The sequence below is a fragment of the Scyliorhinus canicula genome, chromosome 1 (genome assembly GCF_902713615.1).
Source record: "Scyliorhinus canicula chromosome 1, sScyCan1.1, whole genome shotgun sequence".
NCBI lineage: Eukaryota > Metazoa > Chordata > Chondrichthyes > Carcharhiniformes > Scyliorhinidae > Scyliorhinus > Scyliorhinus canicula.
This window is the reverse complement of record NC_052146.1, coordinates 11,376,146-11,395,676: the sequence shown is the minus strand read 5'-3', so window position 1 is coordinate 11,395,676 and position 19,531 is coordinate 11,376,146. Positions and strand designations below refer to the sequence as shown.

Genomic DNA, 19,531 nt, shown 5'->3' with positions numbered 1-19,531 from the left:
CTGCTGAAAATACAGACTCATTCCAACATCAAATTTCCCCACAGCTTAATAATAAATTAAGTTCTTCAGATAAGTTGCAAGAGGAGACATTTGTTTTAGAAGTGGAAATATCCTTTCAGGAACTCAAAAGGTGAGCCCCTAGATTGAGAGATTAAATATTTGTTCAAATCATTGCAGGTCTTTTGGAATTTCTTAGTTCCATTGTTGAGAACAACCATCATGCAGATAGGGGTAAAGAATTCTCGTACCCCTCTAAGATACATGTCATTTGCTAATGCACTCCACATTTCAATTGAATTGAGTCATGTTGTAATCATATGTAGAAAAAGTCTTCTACAATTGGGGTGATTTTGAGCCCACGTTAGCAGTCAGCGTAAATGCAAAACGGGCCCAAAATCCTGCGAGAAATCGGGAAACTAGAATCTCGCCGGCAAGATCTCAGTTGCCTATTTTCCACGTCCCTCTCCGAATGCCCCCATTATCTGCATGGTGGTAATTGGGGGTGAGATCAGGGCACCCTTTAAAGATGGCACCCTGCCACCAGAGTGCGGCACAAACCATGCTCCCAGACTTTCTGTACACTGAGTGCCAGAATATATGCTCTGAAAACTCGGGTGTGCATCTGGTGAGGTACACATTGGTTTTCAGTCTGAACCTGACACTTGAATAAATTTTAGTTAAATCCCACCCATTGTACCAATTGTATATTGTGTGGAACATGCTTGGATTTTTGCAACACGTTTAACATCTTCAGACCATCCCAAAGTGTTTCCAAGCTGATTAGTTACTCTTTTAAAGTGCAGTAATTGTTGTTATGCCAGTAAATGCAGCTGGCAATTTGGAACAGTTAGCTTCTGCAAAGAACAAAACTAGTTAATTTCCTCTTTGGAATCAATACCGCTCAAGGCTCCTTGCCATCCTTCAAACAGTACCAAGACATCTCCGAGGTCCACGGAAACAGACTGCAGATGTTTCAGCAAAAAACAGTACTCTTCAACAATGCAGCACTTCTTCCAGTGTTGCATTAAATTGTCAGCCTAATACCTAGAATGCAGCTAGAGTTTACTAATTGAGGCATTGAATACCCTTTAAAAATCCACTTATTTTCCAACATTGAAAAAGGCCAATTTCTTCAATCTTTGCTCATTCTCATCTGAAATCCACAATATCTGTTGTTCCTTTTATCCTGCACTATATTGCAATGAGGCAGCACTCCAGGAATTGTTGATTATCAACTAGCCAGCCTGGTCCACCATAGCTGGCTTGAGCAATGTATTGGCAAGTTTACTAACACTTTGACCACTCTTATATAAAAAGCTTTGGCCTGCTTCATTTTGGAACATCCTCGTGAACCTTTTCTATCTTGCTTTCCCCCCCTTTACGACACTTCTTAAAACCTACCGTTTTGGTCATCTCCTTATGTGGCTGGCTCAATGGGATATTTTACTTCATAATGCTGTTGAAAAACATCTTGGGAAGTGTCATTATGTTAAAGGCTCTATTTAAGTATCAGTTTTTGTGTATGGTGCAGCTCACTTTAGTGTTTCCACTCATCATGATGTGGAGATGTATTAACTGAAAATTCAGAAAAGTTTCAGAAGTGCCGATTGAATAGATAAATCTGTTGCAGCAGCAATAGAATTTTTCCCAATTTTCAGGACAGACTTTTTGGGTTAGGTACAGCAGTCAGAATGGTGAGCAGATCATGAAGTTTCAGAGTCAAATTTCCTGTCAAAGGAGCCATGAGATAGGTATTGAATCGTATTATCAAAAGCTTGGCTGGCAAGCAAGCGATAGGTTTTTTTTAAAATAATTTTTATTGAAAGAGTTTTTCCATACAGACATTTACCCCTACTAATTTTTAAATTATTTACAACACAATCCCTCTAGGCAAATGTCCCTCCCTCGCCCGCCCTCTCGCGCGCACCAGTCCTCCCCCCCCCCCCCCCCCCCCCCCCGGCAACCTTAACAACCAAGGCAGCCTACAGTTTCAGACATGAGCAGCGAGCAGGCTTGCCCGCGTTACAGTCGTGCGTGTCCCCCCACGACCCTTGCTGCCCCCCCCCCTCCCCTCCCCTCCCCCCCCTCCCTCCCCCCCCCCTCCCCCCCTCCCCCCCTATCATATCGTTAATCCAAGTTTCAACGCTTGGAGGCCTCGCGTCCTTCCATTGAATTAATATCCTTCGTCGAGCCACTAGGGACGCAAAGGCCAGTATTCCGGCCTCCCTAGCCTCCTGTACCCCCGGTTCTACCCCGACCCCAAAGATCGCAAGCCCCCATCCTGGTTTGACCCTGGACCCCACCACCTTCGACACCGTCCTTGCCACCCCCTTCCAGAACCCTTCCAGCACCGGACATGCCCAGAACATATGCACATGGTTCGCTGGGCTTCCCAGACATCTGACACACCTGTCCTCACCCCCAAAGAACCGGCTCATCCTTGTCCCCGTCATGTGAGCTCTATGCAGCACCTTAAATTGAATGAGGCTCAGCCTCGCACACGAGGAGGAAGAATTGACCTTCTCCAGTGCATCCGCCCACGTCCCGTCTTCTATCTGCTCTCCCAGCTCCCCTTCCCACTTGGCTTTCAGCTCCTCCCCTGATGCTTCTTCCGCCTCCTGCATTATCTTGTAGATGTCTGATATCTTCCCCCCTCCGACCCAGACCCCCGAGAGCACCCTATCACTCGCCCCCTTACTGGGGAGCAGGGGGAACCCCTCCACCTGCCGCCTAGCAAATGCCTTCACTTGTAAATATCTGAACATGTTTCCCGGGGGGAGCTCAAACTTCTCCTCCAGCCCTCCTAGGCTCGCAAACCTCCCCTCTATAAACAGGTCCTTCAGCTGCCGTATGCCCACCCTGTACCAGCTCTGAAATCCCCCGTCGATGTTCCCCGGGATGAATCTATGGTTCCCTCTTATTGGCGCCGCCAACAGACCTCCCATTTCCCCCCTGTGTCGCCTCCACTGCCCCCATATCTTGAGGGTGGCCGCCACCACCGGGCTCGTGGTGTACCTCGTGGGGGGGAGCGGCCATGGTGCCGTTACTAGGGCCCCCAGGCTTGTGTTGCCACAGGACGCCCTCTCCATTCGTTTCCAAGCTGCCCCCTCCCCTTCCATCATCCACTTGCGCACCATTGACACATTTGCCGCCCAGTAATACCCCGAGAGATTAGGTAGTGCCAGCCCTCCACTGTCCCTACTCCGCTCCAAAAAGACCCTCCTCACCCTTGGGGTGCCGTGCGCCCACACGTAGCTCATGATGCTACTCGTCACCTTTTTGAAGAAGGCCCTAGGGAGGAAGATGGGCAAGCACTGAAATAAAAACAAGAACCTTGGGAGGACCGTCATTTTGATTGACTGCACCCTCCCCGCCAGCGACAACGGTACCATGTCCCACCTCTTAAACTCCTCCTCCATCTGTTCCACCAGCCTAGAAAAGTTCAACTTGTGGAGGGTCCCCCAGTTCCTTGCCACCTGCACCCCTAAGTACCTAAAGCTCTTTCCTGCTCGCTTGAAGGGGAGTCTCCCAATACCCTCTCCCTGGTCCCCCGGGTGTATCACAAAAACCTCGCTTTTGCCCAAATTTAATTTGTACCCCGAAAAGTCCCCAAACTCTGCTAATAGTTCCATTATCTCCGGCATTCCCCCTTCTGGGTCTGCCACGTACAGCAGTAGATCATCCGCATACAGCGATACTCGATGTTCCTCCCCTCCCCTAGTCAGTCCTCTCCACCCCCCTGAACCCCTCAGTGCCATCGCCAACGGTTCAATCGCCAGTGCGAAAAGTAGGGGGGATAGGGGACATCCCTGCCTGGTCCCTCGGTGGAGCCCGAAATACTCCGACCTCCTCCCGTTTGTCACTACACTCGCCGTCGGGGCCGAGTAGAGCAACTTCATCCACTTAATAAACCCTTCCCCAAACCCAAACCGCTTCAACGTCTCCCACAGGTACTCCCACTCCACCCTATCGAATGCCTTCTCCGCGTCCAGCGCTACCACTATCTCAGCCTCCCCCTCCACTGCCGGCATCATAATTACATTCAGCAATCTCCGCACGTTCGTGTTGAGCTGCCGCCCCTTCACGAACCCCGTCTGGTCCTCATGGATTACCCCTGGCACACAATCCTCTATTCTAGCTGCCAGGATCTTTGCCAGCAACTTGGCATCCACGTTCAGAAGCGAGATAGGCCTGTAGGACCCGCACTGCACGGGGTCTTTATCCCGCTTCAATATCAGGGAGATCAGAGCCTGCGACATTGTCGGGGGCAGAACCCCCCCCTCTCGCGCCTCATTAAAGGCTCGTACCAGTACCGGTCCCACCAAGTCCACATTTTTCTTATAGAATTCCACCGGGAACCCATCTGGCCCCGGCGCCTTCCCCGCTTGCATCTGACCTATTCCCTTGACTAGCTCCTCTAGCCCTATTGGCGCCCCCAGCCCTTCTATCAGCCCCTCCTGGACCCTTGGGAACCTCAATTTGTTTAGGAAGTCCTCCATTCCCCCTCTCCTTGTCGGCGGCTCAGACCGATACAACTCCTTGTAAAAATCCCTGAAGACCCCGTTCACTTCTTGCCCCTTCTGCACTACCTTCCCGCCCCTCTCCTTCACTCCCCCAATCTCCCTAGCCGCATCTCGTTTGCGAAGCTGGTGTGCCAGCATCCTGCTCGCCTTTTCCCCATACTCATAGACCGCGCCCTGTGCCCTTCTCCACTGCGTCTCTGCCTTCCTGGTGGTCAGCAGGTCGAACTTAACCTGCAGGCTGCGCCGTTCTTCCAGCAGCCCCTCCTCTGGTGCCTCCGCATATCTCCTATCCACTTCCAATAGCTCCCCCACCAGCCTCTCCCTCTCCTGCCTCTCCTTTCTTTCTCTATGCGCCCTTATGGAGATCAGCTCTCCCCTGATCACTGCCTTCAGGGCCTCCCAGACCATCCCCACCTGCACCTCACCCGTGTCATTCAAGTCCAGATAGCTCTCAATGCTCTTCCGGACCCTTTTACACACCTCGTCGTCCGCTAACAGCCCCACATCCAGCCGCCACAGCGGGCGCTGGTCCCGCGCCTCCCCCATTTCCACATCCACCCAATGCGGTGCATGATCAGAGATCGCAATGGCCGAGTACTCAGCTTCCCGTACCCTCGGGATCAGCCCCCTGCTCAACACGAAGAAATCGATTCTGGAGTACACTCTATGGACGTGGGAGAAAAAGGAATACTCCCTCGCCCTCGGCCTACCAAACCTCCATGGGTCTACTCCTCCCATCTGCTCCATGTACCCCCTCAGCACTTCTGCGCTGCCGGCCTCCTATTGGTCCTTGCGCTCGATCTGTCTAGCCCGGGGTCCAGCACTGTGTTAAAGTCCCCCCCCATGATCAAGCCCCCTGCCTCCAGTCCCGGAATGAGGCCCAATAGGCGCCTCATAAAACCCGCGTCATCCCAGTTCGGGGCATATACGTTGACCATCACCACTTTCTCCCCCTGCAGCTTACCCTTCACCATCACATACCTACCCTCCTTATCCGCCACCACCTCCTCCGCCACGAGCGACACCCTCTTTCCCACCAGAATCGCCACCCCCCGGTTCTTTGCGTCCAATCCAGAGTGGAACACCTGTCCCACCCACCCCCTTCTCAGGCGAACCTGGTCCACTACCTTCAAATGGGTCTCCTGTAACATTGCTACATCAGCCTTCAGTCCCTTCAGGTGTGAGAATACCCTTGATCTCTTGACCGGCCCATTCAACCCCCTCACGTTCCAAGTGATCAGCCGGGTCGCGGGACGACCCGCCCCCTTCCCCTGCCGATTAGCCATGTCCTGTTCCCTGCTCGCCCCGGGTCGACCCTCCCCTTCTGACCCGCTCCCCATGGCGATGTCCCCCTCCCCCCACCTCTCCAGTCCTCCACTTCCCGTTTCTGGTCTTTTCAGCAGCAACCCGGTGTCCCTCCCTAACCCCCCTCCCCCCCCCCCCCCAGGCTAGGACCCCTCCTAGCCGCGATGTACCCTCCATCGTACTCCCGTAAGTCAGCTGGTTCACGCTGACCCGGCTGCTCCTGCCCCACTCCGACTCCCCCCGGCTCGGGGGGGGGCCTCCCCCCCCCCTTGCCACTCCTCCCTGGCCCCGCTCCAGCGCGGGAAAGGTCACCATTGCTAGCCACGCCCCGCACTCCTCCCCTCCCCCCTCCTCTGCCCCGCGCGCGGGAAAACAGAGGAAAGCCCGCGCTTTCGCCCTGCCACACCCCACCCCGCCATCCTCAGTTCCACCCCCGTCCCCGTCCATGCCTGTAAAAGAACCCCCCCTAGGAGCCCATATCCCCGATCTGCTCTCCCCCCCGTCCCACCTCCCCAACTTAACATTATAAATAACAGATAAATAACAAATAACAATGTACTTAACAGTCGCCCTCTACCAAACAGCATAAATAACCATAAATAACCCTGAATAACCGCAATAACAATAACTAAGGGAAGTTGGCAAAGGGGGAAAAAACATCAGAAGAAAAACCACAGCAAGAGTTCAAAATCCAAACAAAGAATTCAGCTGAAAGTACCCGAGCGGCTACGGCCGCCAAGTATCCCCTGGGTCTAATTCGAGTCCAGTTTCTCTTCCTGTACAAAGGCCCACGCCTCCTCTGGGGACTCAAAATAGTGGTGTTGGTTCCTGTAGGTGACCCACAAGCGCGCTGGCTGCAGCATTCCGAACCTGATCCGTTTTGCATGTAGCACCGCCTTCGTCCGGTTGTACCGGGCCCGCCGCTTTGCCACCTCCGCACTCCAGTCCTGGTAGACCCTCACCGTCGAATTCTCCCACTTGCTGCTCCTTTCCCTCTTGGCCCACTCCAGCACTCTCTCACGGTCGCTGAGTCGCTGGAACCGCACCAGCACCGCCCTCGGGGGCTCATTTGCTCTTGGCCTCCTAGCCATGACCCTGTAGGCCTCTTCCAGCTCCAGGGGCGAAGGGACGGCCCCTGCCCCCATCAGGGAGCTCAGCATTTCTGCTACATATCCCGGGAGGTCTGACCCCTCCAGGCCTTCTGCCAGGCCCAAGATCCTCAGGTTCTTCCGCCTCATTCGGGTATCCAGCTCCTCAAAACGGCTCTGCCATTTCAGGTGGAGTGCCTCGTGCACCTCTACCTTTCCCACGAGGACCGTGGCCTCCTCCTCCCTCACAGTCATCTCCTGTTGCAGCTCCCGAATCGACGCCTCTTGGGTCGCCTGGGCTCCCATCAGCCTGGTGGTCGTCGCATTCATTGACTCCAAGAGCTCCATTTTCAGCTCCGTAAAGAAGCGCAGGAGAGCGGCCTGCTGCTCCTCCGCCCATTTCCTCCATTCCTCGGGTGCTCCACCGGCCGCCATTTTGGTCTTCTTCCCCCGCTTTTTTTTGGGAGCTGCTGTTGCTTTCTTTACCACCCCACTCCGGGTACCGACCATAAAGTTGGTCTGGTTCTCTTCAGGGAGCCTTCCCCCACCGGGATTTGTCCTTACAGCGCCGTTGGGGCCCTCCAATCGGCCCGAAAACACCTTTGTAGCAGGAGCAGCCAAACGTGCGACTTAGCTGGTCATAGCCGCAACCGGAAGTGCAAGCGATAGGTTTTAGGCAGTGTCTTCAAAAAGAGGAAATAAAGGTAAGGGAGGTAGATGGACAGAGTTTCAGAAGGTATTCCAGACCTTAAGAGTCTTTTTTTTATTATAAAAATTTACAGTACCCAATTATTTTTTCCAATTAAAGGGCAATTTAGCGTGGCCAATCCACCTAGCCTGCACATCTTTTGGGTTGTGGGGGTGAAACCCACGCAGACACGGGGAGAATGTGCAAACTCCACATAAACAGTGACCTGGGCCGGGATTTGTACCCGGGTCCTCAGCGCCGTAGGCAGCAATGCTAACCACTGTGCCACCGTGCTGCCCCCAGACCTTAGAGTCTTGGCAGCTGAAGACATGGCCAACAACAGTGGTGCGATTAAAAGCCGGGATGTTCAAGGGGCCACAATAGAAGGAACGCAGGTTTCGGTGGGTTGCAGGAGATTGAAGAGATAGGGAAGACCCAAGGCCATACAGAGATGAGAAAATAAGGAGGAGAATGAGCAGTATTTTGGATGATCACAAGTTTAGAGGGTACAATTCAGACTACTGGCCAGGTTTGCTTTTATACAGTGGAAACTAACAAAATACAAAAATGAGGGTACAAAACCAGATGAGGAGTGGAGCCAAGGGATATTATCGAGGTGGATTTTGATGGCAGCAAGGCTGTCATCAGACTCTCATGGAGATTAACTATGTCACAAGGTTGCTGTCTGGTTTAACTTCCGACAGCTGCCAGTCGAACATAATGGAGTGTGTCCAGGGAACAAAGATGGTGGCAAGAACCACAAGGATCAAACGTTTATTTGCAGAAAATGTCTGCTTATCCAATTCAGAGACTGTGGAGGCAGTGAGGAGTGATGTTATGGAGGAGCAGCATGCACTTGAGAAATGTACATGATGACTTAAATCCAAGAATTATGCACATTCCACACTGATAAATGCTAAACGCTCTCGGATGGGCCACAGCATTCATATTCCATTACATCAAAACTGCAAACAAAAGCAGTTCTTACTGAACCTGACAGCTGAGAAGAGAAATTCAAAAGATGTGCACATTATATAGGTCATCAAAGCTCTTCAGCCTAATTTTGCAAGACATATTTGTATTACAGTCAGAAATAGAATATATTTCAAAAATGGAGTTGTCAAAAATACAGTCAGGCGTTGAGCTCATTGTTTGCAAGTATTCAGGAGACAGGATGACTGACAATCAAATACTGTGCAATCTTCCAATAAAGACAAGCCAAATGTACGTCAGGACACTTGGGGTTTGTCAGAACATCACAGAGGACAGTTAAGTGATTTGTCCTTTGTATTTGTCTACCTCACCCAAGTTCTATTTCACTCTCAAATCAGAATGCCCAATTACCTTTCCTCTCTCTCAATGACCTGTCCCTTGCATGGACAACGCAGCAGAACAGGAATGGTGCTGCAAATAGCAGAAATGAGCCAGATGTTATAGAATATAGGAGAATATTCTCACTGAATGGATTATTCAGATTAAAAACTGCATGTGGAGATGAACTAGGATGGACCTATTATGCTCTGGCACAGTATTTTGGGTCAGCAGTGTTCTCAAATCTCAAGCCCAGCTTGCTCCCACATCATTAAATAAAAGGATTATTTGTTAATTCCACTGGCAAGCCAAGAGGCCTGGTTAGACTTGCATCGATAAAAGGAATCTGTAACCATAGCTTTCCAGTTTGTTCTGGGGAATGACAGTAGCAAGGAGAAAGACAGGCATAGCATCCCTGGTTCGGGGGGGGGGGGGGGAAAGTTGGGACAGGCTTTTTGTTTCCCATCTCGAGCTGGCAGTTCTAGCTGGAAGTGCCTGCATGTGGACATTGTCTGTGGGCGGTGAAAAATCTAACGACAATCATCCTCTTAATTCATCTGTGAAAAATTGCAATTATAAGATCAGATGACACCCATCTACTACAAAGTCAACTCATTCATTATGAACTATAGAGGATTGAGAACGCCTTATATCAAATTTTCTCTTAACCTTCTCTGCTCTGAGGAGAACAAAGCCAGTCATTCCACTCTCCACAGAAATGAAGTTCCACATCCCATCAGTCTCGTAGCTTCTTGTACACCCTCCAAGGCCGTAACATTCTTAATGAAGTGTGGCACCCAAAATTGGCCCCAATACTCCACCTGGAGCATTGTTCTCTGAAGGTTCAGCATTACTTTCTTGCTTTTGCATGATATGTCTTTATTGAAGGATAATGTATGTCATTTCAACAGCCATCTCAATGCCCAACTGTTAGGAACAATGTATAACTTTAAGTTTACTTTATATTTGTATTTGTGTGTTAAGAAAGGTGGAACATGGTTCTAGTTTCATTGAGATTTTTTTTGAGGGCTAGGTGGAAGGACGTTTGGAGGCCCTGTTACCCTTTTAGTATACACACGTTTTTAATTAGATACTATTTATTTTTAAAATTTAGAGTACCCAATTCTTTTTTTTCTCCAATTAAGGGGCAATGAACTTTACAGGCAACACCTTGGTCAGAGTGAACTTTACAGGCAACGCCTTGGTCAGAGTGAACTTTACAGGCAACGCCTTGGTCAGAGTGAACTTTACAGGCAACGCCTTGGTCAGAGTGAACTTTACAGGCAACGCCTTGGTCAGAGTGAACTTTACAGGCAACGCCTTGGTCAGAGTGAACTTTACAGGCAACGCCTTGGTCAGAGTGAACTTTACAGGCAACACCTTGGTCAGAGTGAACTTTACAGGCAACACCTTGGTCAGAGTGAACTTTACAAGCAATCGGTTCTCATGCAGTGTAAATTATTGTGATTGCTTGAAATTTGGCTTCAGCAACAAGTTTTTCTTTTCAACAACCTTGCATCACAATATCACTGTGTTAATTTTGCCTGATATTTCACACTCCTCCTCCCGGATGTCCCCCTCTTTTTAAAAAAAAACAGACGCAAAGCATTCATTAAGAATCATAAAACATCCTCCACACAGATTACCCTTATGGTCCCCAATAGGCCTGATTCCATCTTCAGTTATCCTGTTGCTCACGGCAGCACAGTAGCACAAGTGGATAGCACTGTGGCTTCACAGCGCCAGGGTCCCAGGTTAGATTCCCTGCTGGGTCACTGTCTGTGCGGAGTCTGCACGTTCTCCCCGTGTCTGGGTGGGTTTCCTCCGGGTGCTCCGGTTTCCTCTCAGTCCAAAGACGTGCAGGTTAGGTGAATTGGCCATGATACATTGCCCTTTGTGTCCAAAAAGGTTAGGAGGGGTTACTGGGATAGGGTGGAAGTGAGGGCTTAAGTGGGTCGGTGCAGACTCAATGGGCCGAATGGCCTCCTTCTGCACGTATGTTCTATGTTTTATGTATTCATAAAATTAGCTTTGGATTTCCTTAATTTCCTTTGTCAATATTTCTTCATGCCCTCTCTTCGCTTTTTTCATTTTCTTTTTAATGTTAATCTACACTTTTTACATTCCTCCTCGGCATTCAGGTGGCTCTGAATTTGTTAGCTGTAATTAGACCATTCTAAAGAGGCCCAATTAAAAGGAAGCATACATCAATTATCAAATTCAACTTCAATTTAAACTTTTCATCAACCTAAGAACTGAGTTTTGTAGAATTGAAGGCAACAACTAAGATGAAACAGTGTGCGAAGCTTCATCCTCATCCAAACTACTGTATTTCACAACACATTTCAAAGAAATATTTTCAGAATACAGTCCCAGATTGGCAACACTTCACAGCATTTCATTCGGAAACCATCACCCTATCCAAACAGGTCCAAAATGATAACACATTGCCTGGAGTGGGTGTAGAAACATATCATTGCTTCAATTAACCTTGGTTCTAAGTCCAAATATTGTTGCACAGAGCCACAGCATTAGTGAGCCCGCGGGATCCAATGTGAAAGTGAGAGAACATCAACATGAAGAGTCTAAAGTAATCAAAAATAACAGTTGCCCCCACATCCTTTTTCAACACCCTTCAGTTAAATTAAGAAGATGACAGAGCTGGAGAAAGAGGAGTTAGAAAGATTCTTAATATTCAAATGAGCCATCTTTAACTGTGATTTTCCATGCAATTCGAAAGGAATTTTGGGAAGAATGAGAGAGACAGCCAAGTGGAGGTGGGGAGCCTGGGAAAATGGAACCTATTCCAGCAGTCTAGTCATATCGCACAAATGGAGATCAGGTAACTGGGCAAAGATTTGTAAATGAACTTGAAGCTTATGTAGTATAGCATTACACTTGCATGCATTTCACTCAGTCACCCGGAACATAAGCAAAAGTAATAAAATACTACAGGTGCTGGAAATCGGAAAACATCAATAGAAAAAGCTAGAACCCATCAGCTGCTTGGACTACTTTGGTGGAAAAGCAGGTGGTCAACATTTTAAGACGACCTCTCCTCGGGATGATATTGTCGATGCACAGGACATACAAATTAGGAGCTGTCAGCCATTTTGCTCCTCGGGCATGCTCTGCCATTAAAAGTCATGGCTGATCTGATATGGCCTTAACTCGTAATTTCCGGTCTACCTCCTTTATTCTTTGACTCTCTTGTCAATCGAGAATCTATCTAACTCAGCTTGAAAATATTCAATGACTCTCCCTCCCCTGTTCTCTGGGGAAGAGAACTCCACAGACTAACAAACTTCAAAAGAAAATGTTATCTTCATCGCCATCTTAAATGGCAGATCCTTAGTTTAAAACTGTGTCCCCTAGTTCTGGTCTCTCCCATAATAATAATCTTTGTCACAATAATCTTTATTGTTGTCACAAATAGGCTTACATTAGCACTGCAATGAAGTTACTGTGAAAAGCCCCGAGTCACCACATTCCAGCGCCTGCTCGGGTACATAGAGGGAGAATTCAGAATGTCCAAATTACCGAACAGAACGTCTTTCAGGACTTGTGAAAGGAAACTGGAGCACCCGGAGGAAACCCACACAGACACGGGAGAACGTGCAGACTCCACACAGACAGTGACCCAAGGTGGGAATCGAACCTGGGATCCTGGCGCTGTGAAGCAACAATGCTATCGCGCCGCCCTCAGGTTTTTCGGCAGTCAGTTCTGGAATCCCACCACCCTCAACCTCCTGCACCTTACCTCAATGGGCCTATGTGTTTGTGTGGCTTTTCCCTCTCTAGTTTTCTTCTTTCTGCACCCCATTCCCCAATACTGCCCATCTGTAGTGCCTTGCTATCCTCAGGAATGGTCTTAAGACCCAAAAATCACTGACTTTTGAATTTCCAGAGGCTTCCTGACCCGATATTTTCAGCCTTTTCAGTACCTGGAGAACAACTAAGGTCACATTTTGCTGATGCAACTTGTGAACACATTAAGCTCATTGTGCCTGAATCAGAGCTGGCAGATGTGGAGAATGTGCACAAAATAGTCCATTGTTTCATTCACTTTGGAACAAGACTTTTTAGGAATGGTTTAAAAATCTTTCATACACAGCATGGAACAGCAACAAAAGAACAGGAAATGGCTGAATGAATGACTGGTGGATATTATAATTAAAATGGAATTCCAGCATGCAGAACATTGTGGGACATTTCAGTATTTACACAAGTTACCTTTCACCGGTTCAATACGCTTTGGCAAGTCCAGGGTATCAAAGTTCTTGTCAGCATCTACATTCCTTTTACCTAAGCATGGAGGAGAAAAACAAAGACAGGAAGATTGCTATCGTTTTGGGAAGCATTCACAAGAGTTGTAGCACATTCCATCGACAATCAACACATAAAAAGCTCAACAAACCCGGTTTGGAATGTTATTGCTGTATTCAATCTCCAGTCTTCAACTTGCCTCTTGAAACTGGAGGTTCAAAGAGTGGGCCAGTTAGTCCCTCGAGCCTGTTCTGCCATTCAATTAGACCATGGCAGATTTCTACCTCAACTCAGTGACTTGCCATTGCTTCTTATCCCTGAATAAATTTACCCAACAAACATCAACCAAATGCAGTTTTGACATTTTCAATTTACCTCAACAGCTTTATGCTGTGGCTGCAAGGTCAGGAACAAAGTATTTTTATTCATAGACGTTTACAGCGCAGGTGGTGGCCATTCGGCCAAACGTGTCCATACTGGTCAACGAGGATCGGACTACACTAATCCCATTTTCCAACACTTGGCCCATACAGTTATGGTGAGTAACTCACCAACTGACTCATGAAAAATCTTTCAACCTGTACAAGGCAGAAGTCAGAATGCAGATGGAATACTGGCCTGAATGAGTATAGTTCCGACAACACTCAAAGCTGGACACTATACAAGACAAAGCAGCCCATTTGTTTGGCACCTCAACCTCCACCTTAAAACATTTGCTCCCTCCACCATTGGCACCATGGCAGTAGTGTGCACCGTGGCAGTAGTGTGCACCAACAGGATGCACTGCAGGAACTCAAAAGGCTCCAATGCTCAGCTATGGGCCGAGGTCTCTTACAAACACATGGCCTTGAGCGTCCAAGAGAATACAACTGAACTCTACCCAGGCTTTGTTTATGCTGCATCCACTCCAAGGACAAGATGTGATGTCCAGTATTTTAACTGGGGTCTAACCAAAGAGGATTATGAAACGACAGAACTCACATCATTTGATACTTCTCCTCCTTTTAGGCAGTCTCGTGGGATTGAGGATGACTTGCTTCCACTCTGGTTCGATGATTTCCGAGATGGCTGGAAAGTCCAGTGCGTAATCTAAAGACTCTGCCACATGCAGGGCAGGTGGTGCTCGAAAGGTTGGGTAGGTAGGTTGTTTAGACGTTTGTATGCTGTCGTGAATGCCAGCCATGACTTTGCTCCTGCTTGATCCCAGCTAAGTTTCTTAATGTCCTCAGTGCCTTCCTTATTGAGCCTTCGTCATTTTGGTCTCCTGTGATTTGGTGGGTATGTTTGTCCTCTTCAGGGATGTTTTGAGGACACCGTGAAGCCATTTTTGCTGTCCTCCATGGAGTCTCCTGCCGTCCCACAGTTCCGAGTAGAGAAATTATGTTCAGAGCACAGCTAATGTCAAATGCTCAGGTATTTCCAATCCCAGAAGGGAAGATTGAATGTCTCCTCTATTTTGCAACTTGGTATAATGTGAGAAAAGTCATGTAGGCCAGTTGAGGATGCCCCAGATGTTGGTGACGAGTTTAAACAAAACAAAACACACAAGAAAGCCAACTAGAAATACATCTAATGCCTATAAACAGTATTTTTAAATTTACCAGTTGCAAATCCCTTCATTTTTCTAACCTCAGAGCTAAACCTACCCAAACAGCATCTTAAAAGGTTTTAAAACTATACAAAATCCACAAATAGTTGCCACAACAAGCAGTTATAACCATTGGGGTTGCTTCTGACTTAAGATAGAACAATGAGTTCCTCCAGTAGGTTTTTCTCCAAAGCATAGCTTGTTGGGAGTTGACACAGCTTCCTGCTGTGGGCAGGGGTCTCAGAACAGCAAACTTGCAGAGGGTGATTTTGCCTTGCCACACTGTTTTTCCATTTGATCGTCCCTTATCTGAGCTAACCTTCTCAGATGTCAATATTACCTACATTTTGGGAATTCACCTTTTGGAATTGAGAAACTCACACCACCTTTGAACTTCAACATCTTTACTTAAACTCTTGACATTCTATCAATTGTTATCAACTTGCCCGTGGTAAATTTCTGTTGACAAAGTTGCTAGGCTTATCAACATAATAAAACACTTTTCCATCAACCCAGCCAACAAGTGGGTGGCACGGTGGCAGAATGGTCAGCACTGCTGTCCCACAGCTCCATGGACCCGGGTTCAATTCCGGCCTCAGGTCACTGTCTGTGTGGAGTTTGCACTCTGTGTCTGCGTGGGTTTCCTCTGGGTGCTCCGGTTTCCTCCCACAATCCAAAGATGTGCGGATTAACTAGATTGGCCATGCAAAATTGCTCCGAAGTGTCCAAAATGTTCAGTGGTGTAAATGTTTTTTTATTTTTTTTAAAATATTTTTTTAATTTTTTTTTATTTTTTTAAGGTTAATGGGGGGGGGGGGGGGGGGGGGGGGCTGTTGGGTTACTTACTGGTATAGGGTGGATACGTTGACTTGAGTAGGGTGATCATTGCTCGGCACAACGTCGAGGGCTGAAGGGCCTGTTCTGTGCTGTACTGTTCTATGTTCTATATGAGGCGCCCAAAATCATAACCGGGTGAAGTAATTATTTTACTTAATATACTATGCGGCCCTTTGTGAATTGTGAATTTCTGAATGTGGCCCTTGCACGGAAAAGTTTGCCCACCCCTGTCATAGATTATCATAGAATTTACAGTGCAGGAGGCCATTCGGCCCATCGAGTCTGCACCGGCTCTTGGAAAGGGCACCCTACCCAAGGTCAACACCTCCACCCTATTCCCATGACCCAGTAACCCCACCCAACACTAAGGGCAATTTTGGGCACTAAGGGCAATTTTTATCATGACCAATCCACCTAACCTGCACATCTTTGGACTGTGGGAGGAAACCGGAGCACCCGGAGGAAACCCACGCACACACGGGGAGGATGTGCAGACTCCGCACATACAGTGACCCAAGCCGGAATCGAACCTGGGACCCTGGAGCTTTGAAGCAGTTGTGCTATCCACAATGCTACCGTGCTGCCCTAAACCTACCTGTTATCCCAAGGTGGAGGATTGGACATAAGTAGGGTGGTCTTTCCAAAGACTGGTGCAAATTCGATGGGCCAAATGGCCTCCTTCTTCACTGTAAATTCTATAATTCTACGTGTCTACTACAGTTTCCACTTTTAATTAGATTTTTAAAATGATAACACCATCAGAACACATTCCCAATTACTGGGTTTCCTACTATCTCATTTTATCACTATTTCCTATTAATTGCTTTGAGAGTCTGCTATCATGTATATCAATGACATGTCCTGGCTAACAGAGCTGGTTTTGAGTGATCAGCGCCCCAAGGTGGGTATGATGGCTTGGGAGAGGATACTGCTGTTAGACTGCCTTTCACACCACTGAATTGGAGGAATTTGTGAAGTCACTGTGGTGGTGTTTCTCCAGACTTTGAGGTGCCTGCTGTTAAGTTGTCCAAGTCGCTGAAGCATATAGGATCACTGCTGAGAGTTAAACCACGACCTTAGTCTCAGGTTTAAGATCCTGGTCCTCAAATGCTCTTTGCCTCGGTCGGCCAAAGGCAGAGATGGCACAATGAAGGGGGGATAAATTTCACTGCTTATGTCAGCCTTCCTCAAGAGACAGCTCCCAAGGTACAGAAAATGACCCACATTTTCTTTAATACAATAGCTTGATACACTACCGTAATGTTTCTCAAGTACTTCCATGAAAATAGCACCTACCTCACATCAACAGGAAACGAACAGTAACAGGAGCAAACAAGCGATCAATAAAAAGGCAAAACAGCAGCAGGCTTACCTTGATTAAACCACTCCTCTAAATAGCAGAAGAGCAGCCAAAAAGAAAGTGCAGAGAGAAAAGGAACAATCAAACCAGGCATGAAAAAGCAGTAAACTTGACTAAATAATGAGAAAATACAATCGCTCTTCTTTTCTAATTTTGCCATGTACACTTCCTTTGCATCAGATCACGGAAATGGTATATTTTATCAAAGCTATTTTCAATACCACTATTGGTTTGCAAGTTTAGGAGCCTGATTCTGAGGTCCCAAATCAAAGTTAAAGGAGTAAATGAGCATTTTTTTCAGCAATTATAAAAACTGCCAGGGAACATAACACTCCCTGCCAGACAACCTATACAGCATCACTTGACGATTTTAAATCCATTTACGGGATGAGAGTGTCGCTGGTTATGCCAGGATTTATTGACCATCTCTAGTTGGTCTGCTTTAGCTCAGTGGGCTAGACAGCTGGTTTGTGATGCAGAACAAGGCCAGCAGCACGGGTTTAATTCCCCCACCAGCTTACCCGAACAGGCACCGGAATGTGGCTACTAGGGGCTTTTCACAGTAACTTCATACTTGTGACAATAAAAGGTTATTATTATTATTAGTTGTCCTTCAGAAAGTAGTTGTGAGTTTCTTTCTTGAACTGTTGCAGCCCCTGAGATATAGGTACACCCACAGTACTGTTAGGGAGTGAGTTCCAGTATTTTGACCCAGCGACAGTGATATATTTCCAAAAGAGGCCAAACCAGACAGTGCTTTGTGATCAAAAATATCTTCAAAAAACTTTTATTCTCTGCTATAATCCAACCTTCTTATAATTCAATTCCCATCACTTTTAAAAGCATTGCAAAATGAAGCTCATACGCCCACACCACAGGTTTCAATTTAAATTACATTTTCCCTGTCACATTCTTACCTTTTGCCTTCTTCCCACCAAAGCAACCCGAATCATCTTTCTTCTTCTTTTGAGAATTTCCTGTTCCAGTTTGGTCAGCTGCTGGTTCTCTGAATTTATCAGCCCCTGGCACTTCTCTGTGCACTTGATAGGAGAGGTTCCTCATAATACACACACAATTCTCAACTGACTATTAAACAAAAACAATTAAACTTCCATAAGCAACAAGAAGCAGTGCATTCCAAGTCGATTGAGACTGCTCTGACTTTTCTTATAGAACTTTTCTGACTGGTAAATGAAAAAGACTTCTTTCCTGGATCCTTGGCTGCATGTCAACCCAGTTCCAGATGTTAAAAGGCTAGCACCCAACCTTCTGCATTTTGCAGTAATCTTGGCCACATAGTTTTGTTGAATAAATATTATGAGTCTTTTGTTCATGAGGTGGTGCATAATACTGTGTCCTATTAATGATGACGTAACTTGCTGATGTGATTAATGGACTAACCCAAGAGAAGAGATTAGAACTGTTGTACCGAACAGAAAAACTGGTTTGAATGGCTTCTGGTGATGTTCATGCAAGATACTTCTGTTCTAATAAAAGCTCAATTGTTTAAGGCTTTCATCTGTGCCTCAGCAATCCCTTCCACCCAAAATACCATCTTGCCCGTTATCTTGCTTGGAGTATCTTAGCAGAGACTTCCGGACAGGGATTGCCCACACCACTCTGTGATTGGGTTTTTGCATGAGCTAAATTTTTCCCTGCCTTGTTGTGGGCTGATAACACTTATTTTTAAGCCTCCCATAATCTGCACCTTTTGACAGACTTAGAACTAATGAAATCCCTTGATGGTTTCAAATTCAGCTGGGATTTAACTGAACGTGCTGTTGCTTTACCCGTATACTAATAATAATATCTATCGTCACATGTAGGCTTACATTAACACTGAAATGAAGTTACTGTGAAAATCCCCTAGTTGCCACACCCTGGCACCTGTTCGGGTACAGAGGGAGAATTCAGAATGTCCAATTCACCTAACAGCACGTCTTTCGGGACTTGCCGGAGGAAACCGGAGCACCCGGAGGAAACCCACACAGACTCCGCAGACAGTGGACCAAGCCGGGAATCAAACCTGGCACTGTGAAGCAACAGTGCTAAGCACTGTGCTACCATGCCTCTAGAGCTGCCACTGATGACCTACATTGTGTCTTTTTTGAATTACAGCTCTTTTGCACAGTCAACGAAGCTATAGCTGAGGAAATGTATAATGCATGTGAATCTTCAATGGCAACTTAAATCCAAATTATGTTAAAGTAATCAAGAGTGATTATGAATGGTGTTGTGACTACAAATTACCTATGTAAAACGTTGAAAAATGTGCAAATATATTGTAATTTTCCAGTCTTGCTGTGATCCGTTTTTGAATACCATAGTTCTATTTCTACAGGAGCAAATTCTTTCCATCCAAACTGACACATCATTATTCCTGCATACCAGCACATCTCTGCAAAGACAGCTTTGAATTCATTGACGAGTATGTCATTTTCCCCGTACCAGCTAGAAAAGTTCTGCAATTATCTGTCCTGCAGTCTTAGTAATGTATATCCTGAGGTACAATTCCAGAGATGTTAGTCATCTTCTCACACTTCAACACAGTTGGGCTATTCTGGA

At 47.0% G+C, this 19,531-nt stretch overlaps 1 protein-coding gene across 1 annotated transcript in view; it reads right to left on the bottom strand.

Annotated features, from left to right (window-relative positions):
• arvcfb (ARVCF delta catenin family member b) overlaps positions 1–19,531 on the bottom strand; it is a 474,185-nt gene that overhangs the window by 67,361 nt on the left and 387,293 nt on the right. The window contains 3 exon segments of the mRNA XM_038818458.1: positions 13,149–13,220; positions 16,979–16,996; positions 17,884–18,052. Of these exon segments, the coding sequence (XP_038674386.1) occupies positions 13,149–13,220; positions 16,979–16,996; positions 17,884–18,052 (259 nt within the window).